The sequence below is a fragment of the Oncorhynchus kisutch genome, linkage group LG30, assembly GCF_002021735.2.
Source record: "Oncorhynchus kisutch isolate 150728-3 linkage group LG30, Okis_V2, whole genome shotgun sequence".
Taxonomy (NCBI): Eukaryota; Metazoa; Chordata; class Actinopteri; order Salmoniformes; family Salmonidae; genus Oncorhynchus; species Oncorhynchus kisutch.
Window position 1 is genome coordinate 36129337 of NC_034203.2, and position 14668 is coordinate 36144004.

General features: G+C 44.1%; 1 protein-coding gene across 1 annotated transcript; it reads left to right on the forward strand.

The window, feature by feature from the left end:
* Nucleotides 1-6031: 6031 nt before the first annotated feature.
* On the forward strand, nucleotides 6032-14251 carry LOC109875103 (midnolin). Its single transcript, XM_020467295.2, has 6 exons — nucleotides 6032-6628; nucleotides 7015-7105; nucleotides 7434-7496; nucleotides 8320-8694; nucleotides 9173-9599; nucleotides 13588-14251. The coding sequence occupies exons 1-6, from the start codon at nucleotides 6405-6407 to the stop codon at nucleotides 13866-13868; spliced, it is 1461 nt and encodes a 486-aa protein (XP_020322884.1). The 5' UTR covers nucleotides 6032-6404; the 3' UTR covers nucleotides 13869-14251.
* Nucleotides 14252-14668: the final 417 nt, after the last annotated feature.

Consider the following 14668-nt stretch of genomic DNA (forward strand, 5'->3'; position numbering starts at 1 on the left):
GGCACCCTTGGGACGTCCACACCCCGTTGAAATGTAAATGTAAAATGCTCACTGTAATGGTTAAGGTTAGAATTTACAGTAGGGAGCATCACACCTTGCACTTCAGATGAATGTTTTGTCATGGATTGACAATTGTATTTAGGCTGAATGGAAATGAGGTTTCCAAGAGACTAGGCCAAGGTTTATTCAGATTGCACAGTCCTGACAGCACTTTCTTTAATGCATGTTTCTTTTATTATCTATTTTATTTTTGTATTTCATTTCACTCTTTTGTTCACCCCTTTTTCATGGTATCCAATTGGTAGTTACAGTCTTGTCTCCTGTACGGACTTGGGAGAGGTGAAGGTCGAGAGCTGTGTGTCCTCCAAAACACAACCCAACCAAGCCACTTCTTGACACAATGCCCACTTAACCCAGAAGCCAGCCACACCAATGTGTCGGGGGAAACACCGTACACCTGGCAACCGTGTCAGCGTGCACTGCGCCCGGCCCGCCACAGGAGTCGCTAGTGCGCGATGGGACAAGGACATCCCTGCCTGCCAAAACCTCCGCTAACCCAGACGAAGCCAAAGGATGTGTCTCTCCAAAACCTTTCCCTGAACAACTGTACCATATACTGAACAGAAATATAAACGCAGCATGTAAAGTGTTGGTCCCATGTTTCATGGGCTGAAATAAAAGATCCCAGAAAGTTTCCATAAGCTACATTTCTTTAAATGTTGTGCACACATTTGTTTACATCACTGTTAGTGAGCATTTCTACTTCGCAAAGATAATCCATGCACTTAACAGGTCTGGCATATCAAGAAGCTGATTAGAGCGCATGATCATTGTACAGGTGCACCTTGTGCTGGGGACAATAAAAACTACTCTAAAATGTGCAATTTTGTCACACAACACAATGCCACAGATGACTCCAAGTTTTGATGGAGCGTGCAATTGGCATGCTGACTGCAGGAATGTCCACCAGAGCTATTGCCAGATCATTTAATGTTCATTTCTCTACCAAAAGCCACCTTCCGTGTAACCATGCCAGCCCAGGACCTCCACATCCGGCTTCTTCACCTGCGGGATTATCTGAGACCAGCCAGTCGGACAGCTGATGAAACTGAGGAGTATTTCTGTATGTAATAAAGCTCTTTTGTGGGGGAAAACGCATTCTGATTGGCTGTGCCTGGCTCCCCAGTGGGTGGACCTGGCTCCCACGTGGGTGGGCCTATGCCCTCCCAGGCCCACCCATGTCTGCGCCCCCATCCAGTCATGTGAACTCCATAGATTAGGGCCTAATTAATGAATTGTAATTGACTGATTTCCTTATATGAACTGTAACTCAGTAAATTTGTTGACATTGTTGCATTTATATTTTTGTTCAGCATAAAACACTGGAAGAATACAAATGTTCAATTTAGACTTTGTATGGAAATGCGTTTAAATATAGCAACAACTGTGAATCTCGATTCTGCAAATAGCAGATGTCTTCCAATAATAACAGTGGAATATTCACATGCTGCTCTGTCTCACTATAAATAGCTCATACTTTGTATTCAATCAAAGCTTCCTACGCTTCACACAGGCTGGATATAAACATCCACAGTAGAACGGTTTTGCCTACACACTGGGTTTAAAGGGATAGTTCATCCCCAAATCAATGATCATGAGAGAGTTTTTAGACCACTTCTGAGTCATAAAAATGTCTGAGCGATTGTTTGTAACTAGTTTTTGATGTCATGCATGACAGTCTAAAAGGACAACTAAATGACACATATTACACATGAACTGTTTCATGAGTGACTAAAACCAGGGCATTATGTGGAAATATGATGTAGGAGAGATAAAGAAAGGGCAGAGGACTGTTTAGTAAGAGTATTGGGAAAGAGCTTCCTCCCTCTCTCAGAATGGTGTCTTTGGGCACACGCAGTCACATCTCACTTCCTGTTGTTGATCAATCAGTAATGCATTCTGGGGAATTGGCTTCTGCCAGTCAGCAGAGTTTCCTGAGGATGTTTGCCTGTCAAGTCATCATCAGTCAGAAGTTACACATTCAGATACTGTGCAATAATCACGTTTTGTGTGTGTGTATATGTGTATGCGTGCGTGCGTGCGTGCGTGCATGTGTGTGTGTGTGTGTGTGTGTGTGTAAGTGAGAGAGAGAGATCGCCTGTCTGGGTCGTATTTTTGGGCATGCCGCCTATTTCACCAGTAGATCATGTGACTCAGAACAGATGGTTGACCCAAAAGCGATGTATAAAATATACCCAGCCGCCCCAAAAAAAACAAAGAAGAAAAAAAGGACTTTCATTCCAAAATAACTGGAACAACGATATTATAACTCAACAAAGGTGCTGCCAAGCTTTTGAAACATTTGAAATTTCTCTTTCAGATCTAGCTTAGGAAGAATGCCTTCCTTCACTCATATACTTTTCTCAACATGGCTTAAGAATTGGAATTTCAGGAGTTTACAGTGCATTCGGAAAGTATTCAGACCCCTTGACTGTTTCCACATTTTGTTATGTTACAGTCTTATTCTAAAATTGATTTTTTTAAATTATCCTCATCGATCTACACGCAATACTCCTTAATGACAAAGGGAAAACAGGTTTTTAGACATTTTATCAAATGTATTCAAATTTAAAAAACAGAATTACCTTATATACATAAGTATTCAGACCCTTTGCTATGAGACTTGAAAATTGAGCTTAGTTGCATCTTTTTTTCCATCTTGTTTCCCTTCTTCCATTGGGGGAGAAGGGCCTTGGTCAAGGAGGTGATCAAGAAACCGATGGTCGCTCTGACAGAGCTTCAGAGTACCTCTGTGGAGAATCTTCCAAAAGGACAACCATCTCTGCAGCACTCCACCAATCAGGTCATTATAGTAGAGTGGCCGGACAGAAGCCACTCCTCAATAAAAGGCACATGACAGCCCGGTTACAGTTTTCCAAAAGGCACCGGAAGGATGCAGACCATGAGAAACAAGATTATCTGGCCTTACGAAACCAAGATCGAACTCTTTGGCCTACATGCCAAGTGTCACACCTGGAGGAAACCTGGCACTATCACTATGGTGAAGCATGGGGGTGGTAGCATCATGCTGTAGGGATGTTTATCAGCAGCAGAGACTTAGATATTGGTCAGGATCGAGAGAAAGCTGAACAGAGCAAAGTACAGACAGATCCTTGATGAAAACCTGCATCCAGAGCGCTCAGGACCTCAGACTGGGGCGAAGGTTCACCTTCCAACAAGACAACGACCCTAAGCACACAGCCAAGACAACGCAGCAGTGGCTTCGGGACAAGTCTCTGAATGTCCTTGAGTGGCCCAGCCAGAGCCCAGACTTGAACCCTATCGAACATCTTTGGAGAGACCTGAAAATAGCTTTGCAGCGACCCTCCCCGTCCAACCTGACAGACCATGAGAAGATCTGCAGAGAAGAATGGGAGAAACTCCCCAAATACAGGTGTGCCAAGCTTGCAGCGTCATACCCAAGAAGTCTCGAGGCTGTAGTCGCTGCCAAAGATGCTTCAACAAAGTACTGAGTAAAGGGTTTGAATACTTAGGTAAATGTGATATTTCATTTTTTTAATTTTCATTAATTTGCAAAATTTCTAAAAACCTGTTTTTGCTTCATCATTATGGGGTATCGTGTGTAGATTGGTGAGGGGCTGTAACGTAACAAAATGTGGAAAAAAGTCAAGGGGTCTGGATACTTTCCGAATGCACCGTATACGTGTTTAATGATTTACAGGACAGGATGAGTAGACAGAGAGTTCTGGCTATAGACAACCAATCGCAGGTTACTACTTCTCTTTCTAGGAATTGCAGAATATACTAAAGAAAACAATCATTTAGCCTACATAAATGTTTATGTTAGAAATACTGTCTGTCTGACCACCCGCCTTATACAAACAAAATTCCTTGAAAAGTCAGCTCAGCATTCTGGAATTCCGAGGAGAGAGGTGTAACATTCCAGACTGGTGAGACGTTGGGAAAACTGTGCTGGGAGAGGCCACGAAGGGGGTAAGCCAGGAAAGGCCACGGAGGAGGGAGGAGGAATGTGAGGACGTAGGGTAAATTTGGAGAGGAGGAATTTGTAGTGTGTTCCATGTCTTCTGACGTCAATGCAGCATCCCTGCTGACATGCTCCAGGGAACAGGACATCCTGTGGGTCAGGGTTCATCCCTACAGTCTAAACTGGCTTCCTCTCCTCGTCTCCTCGTCTTTTTTACTTCATCTGCACTGATCTGGAAACATTGGGTGGATGAAAGCAATACAGTATAAGAGGGAAAATGTGTTGTTGGGGTCTACTTTCATCTATACTGGGTTGTTAGATTAGTACAGATGCAGGGAATGAGAGGTGGAGAGGAAGCTACTTTGGAGTATTGGGATTGTTCTTGTTGGTGTCTTGCTGGATTCCATGGAGGACATGGATTCCTGTACATGAGGCTGCACATAGAACCTTCAAAAATGGAACCTATTATCAGCTACTTATCTGGCTCAGGTTTTATCTCAACAGGGCTTTTTATTCAACCTTCAATGAAGAATACCCCAATCCACTGAAATGTATGTCAGTTATGCATCTATGAATTGTATTTTCTGTATTGTGTATTGCGTTGTGAAGCTTTAGGTAAGTTTTCCAATGTATTACAAATGTTCATAAAAACTTGAACTTGAACTGCAAATGCGTCATGCTTTTCCCTTGTTGATGTCTCTCTTACACCTCTCTGCAGTATGAGGTCCAAAGCTCAAGAGAACGATTGGTCAGGTTCTATACAGAAAGAGGTGTAGCAATGGCCGTCAAAGGACAATACAATCCTGAATAAGATCCAAGTTACACACAGGGAGGGAGGTTGAGATTCATGCTGAGATCGAGACTGTGGTGAGTGGGGGTTATTCTCTCTGCAACAACATTCAACAATAACACCCTCTCGCTTCTGCTCTGCTGTCTCTCTCAAACACTGGGATATCCATTTGAGCATTTCAGAGATAGAGAGATGTGGGGGAGAAAGGGAGAGAGAATACAAGAGAGAGAGACAGAGAGATAATAAAAGAGAGACAGAGAGAGAGAGAGAGAACAAAAGACAGAGAGCGCGCGAGAGAGAGAGAGAAAGAGAAAGAGAGAGAGACTCAGACAGAGAGCGTTGTGCCTATCCCCAAATATCGCTCTTGTTATTAGGAAGAGGGCAGAAGAAAGAGGATGACAGATGCTGAAAAGGAAGGGATAGAATGAGTGGGCGGAGGAAGGATAGTTGCACTTGCAGAGAACAGAGGATGGAGTGAGCGAGTGCATGAGTAGGTGGATGGAGGCAGGCAGGTGGGCCGGGAAAGGTCTGACGCAGTCTGGATGAAGCGGGGGCGGAGGGGGGCGGTGCTATATTTAGCACCCGATGGGAGAGATTCTGGCTGCTTTTCTCTGCCTGTCTACGTCATAGAGTCTACGCTGGCCCTCTGGGCGTTATGTGACAGGTGACGGCACGCTGTTCTTTATCAATGAGGAGACTGGACTAGAATACTAAGCAGAGGAGCAGAGAAAGACCTGATGCTGTGGACTGTACAGGATACAATAACTTACAATAACGATTTGAATATACTGTCAAATAAAATAGAACAGAAAATAATAGAATAGAATAGTGATTATTGATTCATTTGCTTATTACATTCCTAATATGTGAAATGCTTGGAAATGCACATTCTATTAAAGTCATAATGTGAATAGACAAAGCAGAAAGGAAATATCCTACACTCACAGCATTTTAAAGGAGCCCATTCTCAAATCAAATCAGTGTAACAGCACTGAACTCATAACTTCTTCTGTCAATATAAATGATAGTTTGTATCTGTCAAAACATTATAAAAAAAAAAAGGCAACATTGTTTTTTTCTGATTACATCACCACCTTTATGAATGGCACAGTGCTTGGCGGTAGGCTACAAGAACGAGGGCGGGTCCTGTCTACACGTGGGTAGCAAGTAGAGCTGATAGGCCCATGCGGTCCAACACTAGGCACCCACAATTGATTGGCTAGTGAGGACAGTGGGAGGATTTAACAGTCATCAAATAGAGACGCTTTTACGCATTGTACAGTTCAATGTGTAGGTTTGAGTCTGAGGAAGACAGGGTAGCCAAGAAGAGGCACTATAGGGCAGTCTATTGTGATTATCTATCTTCAGTTATCACTCAGTTACATATTTGGAACACACAGTTCAACTCATAGGCTATTGTACTTGGCTCCATTGATCAATAAAGACAAAAAACATCTAATTATTTATATTTCGTATTCTGGAAAACGGCAGAAGAGTATCGGAGTTGTGTGGGTCAGTTCCAAATAGCCTACATTTAGACAAGCGGATACCAGCTACTCTTTGATACTTCGACCCAAATAACGTGCCAAATAAAGCGCAGCCCAGCGAATGGACCATCATCAACCCGGCACACGTAGCTTCATTCCCCGCGCGGCTCCAGTCTGCGCGTCGGTACCTACTGAATCATTCATGCGCTTGTCCATCAGCTCGACCACAGGCAGCCGCTTCGAGCTCTCTGTCCATCGGGGAGAGACGGTGGAGGTGCTGAGGAGACGACTTTCCCAAAAGCTCAGAGTACCGAAAGAAAGATTCGTCTTGCTGCATAAGGAAACGTGAGTAGCCTAACCCCACTGGGCACATACGTCAATTCAACGCCTATGTTCGACGTCATTTCATTGAAAGGACGTGGAAACGACGTTGATTCAGTACATTTGGGTATGATTTCAAGGGGACCAAATAACAATTCTCATGTAGACTTTTGTATTACATATTTGATGCAATATCATGTAATGGATTTTAAGTCTGGTTCTGCATGAGCCTATAACTTCATTGTCAAACAGGCCTAACTCATAAATGAAATGCATTTATGTGCAGGTGTTCTTTGTAAAATATAGTTTTAATCTCATGTGTGAATAAAAGGCCAAGAATGAATTAATACAAATTCTTAAATGTTTCTATATACACATAGTAATGATCATGTCTTCTAATGTACCCACAGGCGGTTGAGTACAGGGAAACTACATGACCTGGGCATAGTTGATGGGAGTAAGCTGACACTGGTCCCAACTATTGAGGCAGGCTTGTTATCAGTAAGTCATATATTGTACAGTCCATAAATGGTTAACAAAGTTAACACCAGGTATTGAGTAAAGGAAACATGTCTGTAATGTTAAGTATAGTCTATAAAGCTTCAGCCAAGAGGTCTGGACCTTTATAGCAGAGGTGATATTACTAGGTGCTCTGGCAGTTCTCCCTGAACCACTTTTACAACAGAACCACGTGTAAAAAAAACAACACCAGATTTACTGGGGATGTACTTGCCAGCTTCTGTGTGGCCCTATTCATAGGTCCTTCTATCGGCATTGATCTATCATATATATATATATATGCCTATTTTTGTTTTCTTTGCTTCCTTAGTCCCAACCATCCAGAAGAGAGCAGACCATCATGCAGGCTTTGGAGAGTTTAACTGAAACTCAGGTTGGTCTCTGATCTTTCACTGGACTTCTGTGTCATAAGATGGCTGTAACACTGTTGTATCAATGTGGTAGGATTAAAGGCCTATGTAAATAAATAAGCAGCATTTTCTTTCTGTCTTCGTTCATACCAGCTCAGTACGGCTGGGTTGTTTCATGAAACAGCAAGGTTGTGCATTTGTGGTTGTTTCTGCATATGTATGTGTGTGTGGTTGAGATGGGAAGGAGTGACTCAACTTGACAAAGAACAGTTTTCTAAGAAATGGCTAGGTAGTTCTCATTATGGTCTGACTGCCCCCGCCCCAGACTGCACCTCACGTGCACACATGCACTCGCACACGCAGTGACCTAGCCTCCACCACAAGATTAAAATATCACCACTATATAGAGTATATTGGTTATATTTACACCAAATATCAGAAGCCATTTTGTACCAGAATGCAAACCCTCACATCAGATATTACAATGGAGAGGTGAGCAGTTCAACGAGACTGTTGTCGTGACTGCCGTCTTTAGGCCTGATAGCCTCTTTGTTACTGAAGTGTTCTGCTTTGTGACTGGGCTGGGCTAAATAGAGACACCAGACTGATAATAACAAAACAAATCTAAATTGTAATGCCTCTGTGTCCATAGAAAGCAGTTAGCTCTCAGTAAATAGCTCTGAATGTCTGGGGCCATAACACTAGTGAGAGGGTACCAATATGACTTGTCTGTTGAAGCTTATTACATCTTGGATCATTAAGGACCCTTGTAATGGAGAGAGGCAGCAAACAAATAAGTGCTGTAAATATATTAATCAAGTTATTCATCCTTTTCTGTATCTGCAGGTCAGTGACTTCCTGTCTGGCCGTTCACCCCTGACCCTTGCCCTCAGGGTCGGTGAGCACATGATGTTCGTCCAGCTCCAACTGGCCCCCCAGAGTGCCGCTGGGCAGCAGCAGAGTCACCTCATCACCCAGCGAGCAGGCAGAGCTGGGGTTGAACAGGTGCATGCTGCAAAGTGTGGGTCCACTAGGTTCCCTTACCCCAGCCCAGCCCAGCTCTCCTCCAACACCCCAGCCTCCCCTGCCCCTGTCTCCCCTCATACCCCCTCCTCAACCTCTCACGTCACCTACCTCTCTCCCTCACCTAGTGCCCCCCCCCGCTCCACCTGCTCCAGCTCTGCACCCCAGAGCCCAACCCCTGCCACCACCTACCCAGAGGTGGGACTAACAGATTATTCATATTATTATAATGTGACTATTATGTGTGTATTATCACATGCTAATGTTAGTTAAATACTTCAAAGCCTGATCCTGTTAGCAAAGCAAGGAATAACTTTTCAATTTAATGTAGTTGCAGATTTATTGTAATATTTATTTATTGAAATATATGACAAGTAGGCTACTGCTATTATCATTATACAGGCTCTATTCTGACTAGACAGGGAGTATCTTATATACAATGTATATATATTATATAATTTTGGGGTGGCAGGTAGCCTAGTGGTTAGAGCTTGGGTTAGTAACCGAAAGGTTGCTAAATCGAATCCCCGAGCTGACGAGGTACGAATCTGTCTTTCTGCAGTTTAACCCACTGTTCCTAGGCCGTCATTGTAAATAAGAATTTGTTCTTAACTGACTTGCCTGGTTAAATAAAGGTTAAATAAAAAATACAACCCTTTCGCCCTCTTTATCACAGGGTGACTGCAGTGTGGCTGGTACTCCCACCTCTAATAAAACAGCTGCCGGGGAACCAGGTGCTGTCATAGAGAGCTTTGTGAGCCATGCCCCAGGAGTCTTCTCCGGGACCTTCTCAGGCACTCTGCCCCCAGCTGGGCAGGACAGGACCAGTACCGGTGTCAAGTCATCCAGACGAGGCATCAACACCATCTTCCAGATCCTCAACGACCTTCTCAGTGCCACTCGCCACTACCAAGGGGCTCCACTGTCCCTCTCCCAGCTCCTCTGCCGCCCTCCCAGCACCCCAACCAGCAGCACTCCGAGTACCCCAACCTCGCCCTTCCCGCCGCCCTCACCTCTCACCCCTGACCTTGTCAGCACTGCTACCTCAGGACCACTTACAGACCACATCAGCCAGGAACAAAGTCACTCATGTAAACCTACTGGTGAGTTGAGGTCCCACAGAATAACCAAAACCTGTCAATGCTGTGTGTAGCTGATTATAGGCAAAACAAAGTACAACATTATGCTGAGACAAAGGATGTTTAGGTTTTGTTATACCATGCTGTCTTTATTCGACTCCTTTTCTTCATAACAGAACTAAAGAACCAAATGAATGAGATAGTGATTCTCTTTATTGTCTTCATTGAAAACGTATGTACCGTATGTGCATTAAATGAATGTTTAGCATTCAAGTATTCCTCGTCAGTGGTCTGTCACCTAGTTCTCGCTCCTGCATTCCCGAACCCTAACGTCATGTTTGGAAACCAGTCCAGCCTTCTCAAGCTAGTCCCACAATAGTTGAGTTCTGGTTCTGCTTAGTGTCCAAGTTTAGAAAGTAGCAGCTGTACAGCAGAGAACACTGGTTGTGAGGGTATTGTTGGAAAGGAGGAAGTGGTTTCTGCGCCCCCTATTAATGAACTAGCGTTGTTTATATCCGTTCCCTGACGGCCTACGCATTCATTTGTTCCCCAGTCTGCAATGAATAAGAAAAGTATGTGTGGTTATAAGTGTTTTAGGGCAGAGCGAGCATGTAGCTACAAGGCCCGCAGGGGTCAGTTAGTAACAGGAATGCACTCACTGTCACACACACATAGTAACAGGACCTTAACCTTTTAACCTGAGGGTGCGAACTATTGTATCTTACTAGCACCTTTTCACCCTAGTGCCGGAAACATACTAATGAACACATAATCATTGGCGACAGTGGCGGCTCTGGGTCACGTTGTCAGGGAAACGGCACTGCTCCATTCTTGGAATTAGAATTTATTCCATTTTGTTCATGGGCCCAAAAACAATGCTAGGCTGGTTACATGAGTATGGTGCAATGTACTGTACGCTATATACACAAAAGTATGTGGACACCCCTGCAAATGAGTGGATTTGGCTATTTCAGCTACACCGTTGCTGACAGGAGGGTAAAAGCGAGCACACAGCCATGCAATCTCCATAGACAAACATTGGCAGTAGAATGACCTTACTGAAGAGCTCAGTGACTTTCAACGTGGCACCGTCATAGGATGCCAGCTTTCCAACAAGTCAATTTGTCACATTTGTGCCCTGCTAGAGCTGCCCCGGTCAACTGTAAGTGATGTTGTTGTGAAGTAACAATGGCTCAGATGCGAAATGGTTGGCCTCGCAGATAACAGAACAGGACCGCCAAGTCCTAAGGCGCATGGTGTGTAAAAATTATCTGTCCTCAGTTGCAAAACTCACTAACAATTTCCAAACTGGCTCTGGAAGCAACGTCAGCACAAGAACTGTTATTCGGGAGCTTCATGAAATGGGTTTCCATGGCCAAGCAACCACACACAGCCTAAGATCACCATGCGCAATGCCAAGCTTCGGATAGAGTGGTATACAGCTCTCTGGAGTGATGATTCACGCTTCACCATCTGGCAATCTGACAGACTAATCTGGGTTTAGCGGATGCCAGTAGAAACGCTACCTGCCCGAATGCATAGTGCCAACTGTAACATTTGGTGGAGGAGTAATAATGATCTGGGGCTGTTTTTCATGGTTCAGTCTAGGCCCCTTAGTTCCAGTGAAGGGAAACCTACAGCATACGACATTCTAGACGATTCTGTGCTTTCTTTGTTGCAACAGTTTGGGGAAGGCCCTATCCTGTTTCAGCATGACAATTCCCCCGTGCACAAAGTGAGGTCCATACAGATTTGATTTGTCGAGACCGGTGTGGAAGAACTTGACGGACCTGCACAGAGCTCTGACCTCAACCCCATCGAATACCTTTGGGATGAATTGGAACGCCAACTGCGAGCCAGACCTAATCGCCCAACATCAGTCCCTCACATACATTTTGTCATGTGGTGTATATGTAAACTCAGCAAAAAAAAGAAACGTCCATTTTCAGGACCCGGACTTTCAAAGATAATTCGTAAAAATCTAAATAACTTCACAGATCTTCATTGTAAAGGGTCTAAACACTGTTTTCATGCTTGTTCAATGAACCATAAACAATTAATGAACATGCACCTAACAGCTTACAGACAGTAGGCAATTAAGATCACAGTTATGAAAACTTAGGACACTAAAGAGGCCTTTCTACTGACTCCGAAAAACACCAAAGAAAGATGCCCAGGGTCCCTGCTCATCTGCGTGAATGTGCCTTAGGCACATGCTGCAAGGAGGCATGAGGACTGCAGATGTGGCCAGGGCAATACATTGCAATGTCCACACTGTGAGACGCCTAAGACAGCACTACAGGGAGACAGGACGGACAGCTGATCGTCCTCGCAGTTGCAGATCACTTGTAACAACACCTGCACAGGATCAGTACATCTGAACATCACACCTGCGGGACAGGTACAGGATGGCAACAACAACTGCCTGAGTTATACCAGGAACGCACAATCCCTCCATCAGTGCTCAGACTGTCAGCAATAAGCTGAGAGAGGCTGGACTGAGGGCGTGTAGGCCTGTTGTAAGGCAGGTCCTCACCAGGCATCACTGGCAAAAATGTCACATATGGGCACAAACCCACCGTTGGTGGACCAGACAGGACTGGCAAAAAGTGCTCTTCGCTGTTGAGTCGTGATTTTGTCTTACCAGGGGTGATGGTCAGATTCGTGTTTATCATCGAAGGAATGAGCATTACACAGAGGCCTGTACTCTGGAGCGGGATCGAATCCGAGGTGGAGGGTCCGTCATGGTCTGGGGCGGTGTGTCACAGCATCATCGGACTGAGCTTGTTGTCATTGCAGGCAATCTCAACGCTGTGCGTTACAGGGAAGACATCCTCCTCCCTCATGTGGTACCCTTCCTGTAGGCTCATCCAGATATGACCCTGGCATGACAATGGCATCAGCCATACTGCTCATTCTGTGCGTGCTTTCCTGCAAGACAGGAATGTCAGTGTTCCGCCATGGCCAGCGAAGAGCCCGTATCTCAATCCCATTGTGCACGTCTGGGACCTGTTGGATCAGAGAGTGAGGGCTAGGGCCATTCCCCCCAGAAATGTCTGGGAACTTGCAGGTGCCTTGGTGCAAGAGTGGGGTCGCGTCTCACAGCAAGAACTGGCAAATCTGGTGCAGTCCATGAGGAGGAGATGCACTGTACTTAATGCAGCTGGTGGCCACACCAGATGCTGACTGTTACTTTTGATTTTGACCCCCCCCCCCCCCTTTGTTCAGGGACACATTATTCCATTTCTGTTAGTCACATGTCTGTGGAACTTGTTCAGTTTATGTCTCAGTTGTTGAATCTTATGTTCATACAAATATTTACACATGTTAAGTTTGCTGAAAATAAACTCAGTTGACACTGAGAGGACACTGAGTTTATATACTACTTGAATTCCTGCTATAACATTCTTCCTCATGACCAGTGGTGTAAAAATACTTTAAAGTTCTACTTCTGTATTTTTTGGGGGTATCTATACTTTACCATTTATATTTGACATATTTTACTTTCACTTCACTTCTAAAGAAAATAATGCACTTTTTACACATTTTCACTGACACCCCAAAAGTACTCATTACATTTTGAATGTAAAAGTGTCAAATTCACACACTTATCAAGAGAACATCCCTGGTCATCCCTACTGCCTATAATCTGGCAGACTCACTAAACACAAATGCTTCATTTGTAAATGAGTGTGCCACTGGCTATAAGGAAAAAATACAATTGTGCCATCTGGTTTACTTAGGAATTTGAAATTATTTATACTTTTACTTTTGATATTTAAGTATATTTCAGCAATTACATTTGCTTTTGATACTTAAGTATATTTTAAACCAAATACATTTACCCAAGTAGCATTTTACTGGGTGACTTTAAATTTGACTTGAGTCATTTTCTATTAAGGTATCTTTTCTTTTACTACAGTATGACATTTGGGTACTTTTTCCTCCACTGCTCATGACACTTCCTGTCTTCTTCCTCCCACCTCCTGTTTTCTCTATTCCCTCTCATCAGGCCTGTGTTCCAGTCAATCTGAGGAAGAGAACCAGTCGTTGCGTTGTAAACTGGAGCGCCTTCAGATGTTGATGCACCAGAGACGCCTGCGCAGGCGGGCTCGCAGGGACACACGCACCTCACACCCCTACCCTCCTCACCAACGTCAACCCTGGTCGCCCGGACGAGACAAAGCCAGCCGCCAAAGCAACGGCAGCCTGTCCAGCAGCGAGAGCTCTTCCCTGGACGACCTGGAGTTGCAATGGAAACCGGAGCTACCTTCCGACCTTGTGATGGCATAGAGAGCATGAGATTTTATGTCATTGGCTGTCCTTTGAATGGCTGAGTAGGAGAAATAAACTGCACATTTTGGGACTCGATCACACTGCACAAGGACTCTTCATAAAGACAACTGTCCCTTCTTGAAACTGGACATTCAAACAGAACTTACGTAGTATATTGTATGTAAATAGTTTACACTCCCTTGACTGAGCTTTCTGCGGATCATATGACACTTTACTGTCAGTCTCTTGCCAGAGACTGTTGGAACCAGACTCAACGTTTGAGTGGCTACCAGTCACTGTACCTACCATTTTAAACTAATCTGACGCACATCTTCAGTTGCTGTCGTTCACATTGTCAGAACTATGTAGCATTGAGGTTGTCAAATAGATACGTTTCTGCACAATTGTTCAGACAGCTTTATTGCAAGGTTTTGCAGTCGCTCAAGAGTGAAGTGATCATTACAGTATGTTGATACATTAAGCAGGTAAAATATAAAATTTATAATGTTTTGATTTGACCTATGTAGACTGTTTAAATTTGAAGCAATAATTGATTCTGTTCTGCAGACTTTCCTAGGAAATACAAACTCTGAAGTCAGCAATTTGCCCCCTTACCTTTAATTATACTCCTAACATCCATTTAACAAAATACTCCAACCCTAGACCTCAACGCCTGTATTGAGTGCTGGGGTGCGTTCAATTAAACATTTGCTACGTTGTGTGGCGGTTATTACTGCAGGACACTTCTAAAACTTGAACAGACAGTTGACTTGAAAGTGCAGTGGAGTGTTCCGCAACCTCCCAGTTTAGTTGTTCAG

Excerpts from the sequence above, each read along its gene's own strand:
- LOC109875103 (XM_020467295.2), top strand. The coding sequence starts at position 6,405 with ATGGACCATCATCAACCCGGCACACGTAGCTTCATTCCCCGCGCGGCT. Across the intron at positions 7,106-7,433 it reads TTGAGGCAGGCTTGTTATCA|TCCCAACCATCCAGAAGAGA; the intron begins GTAAGTCATATA and ends TTGCTTCCTTAG. Across the intron at positions 7,497-8,319 it reads AGAGTTTAACTGAAACTCAG|GTCAGTGACTTCCTGTCTGG; the intron begins GTTGGTCTCTGA and ends CTGTATCTGCAG.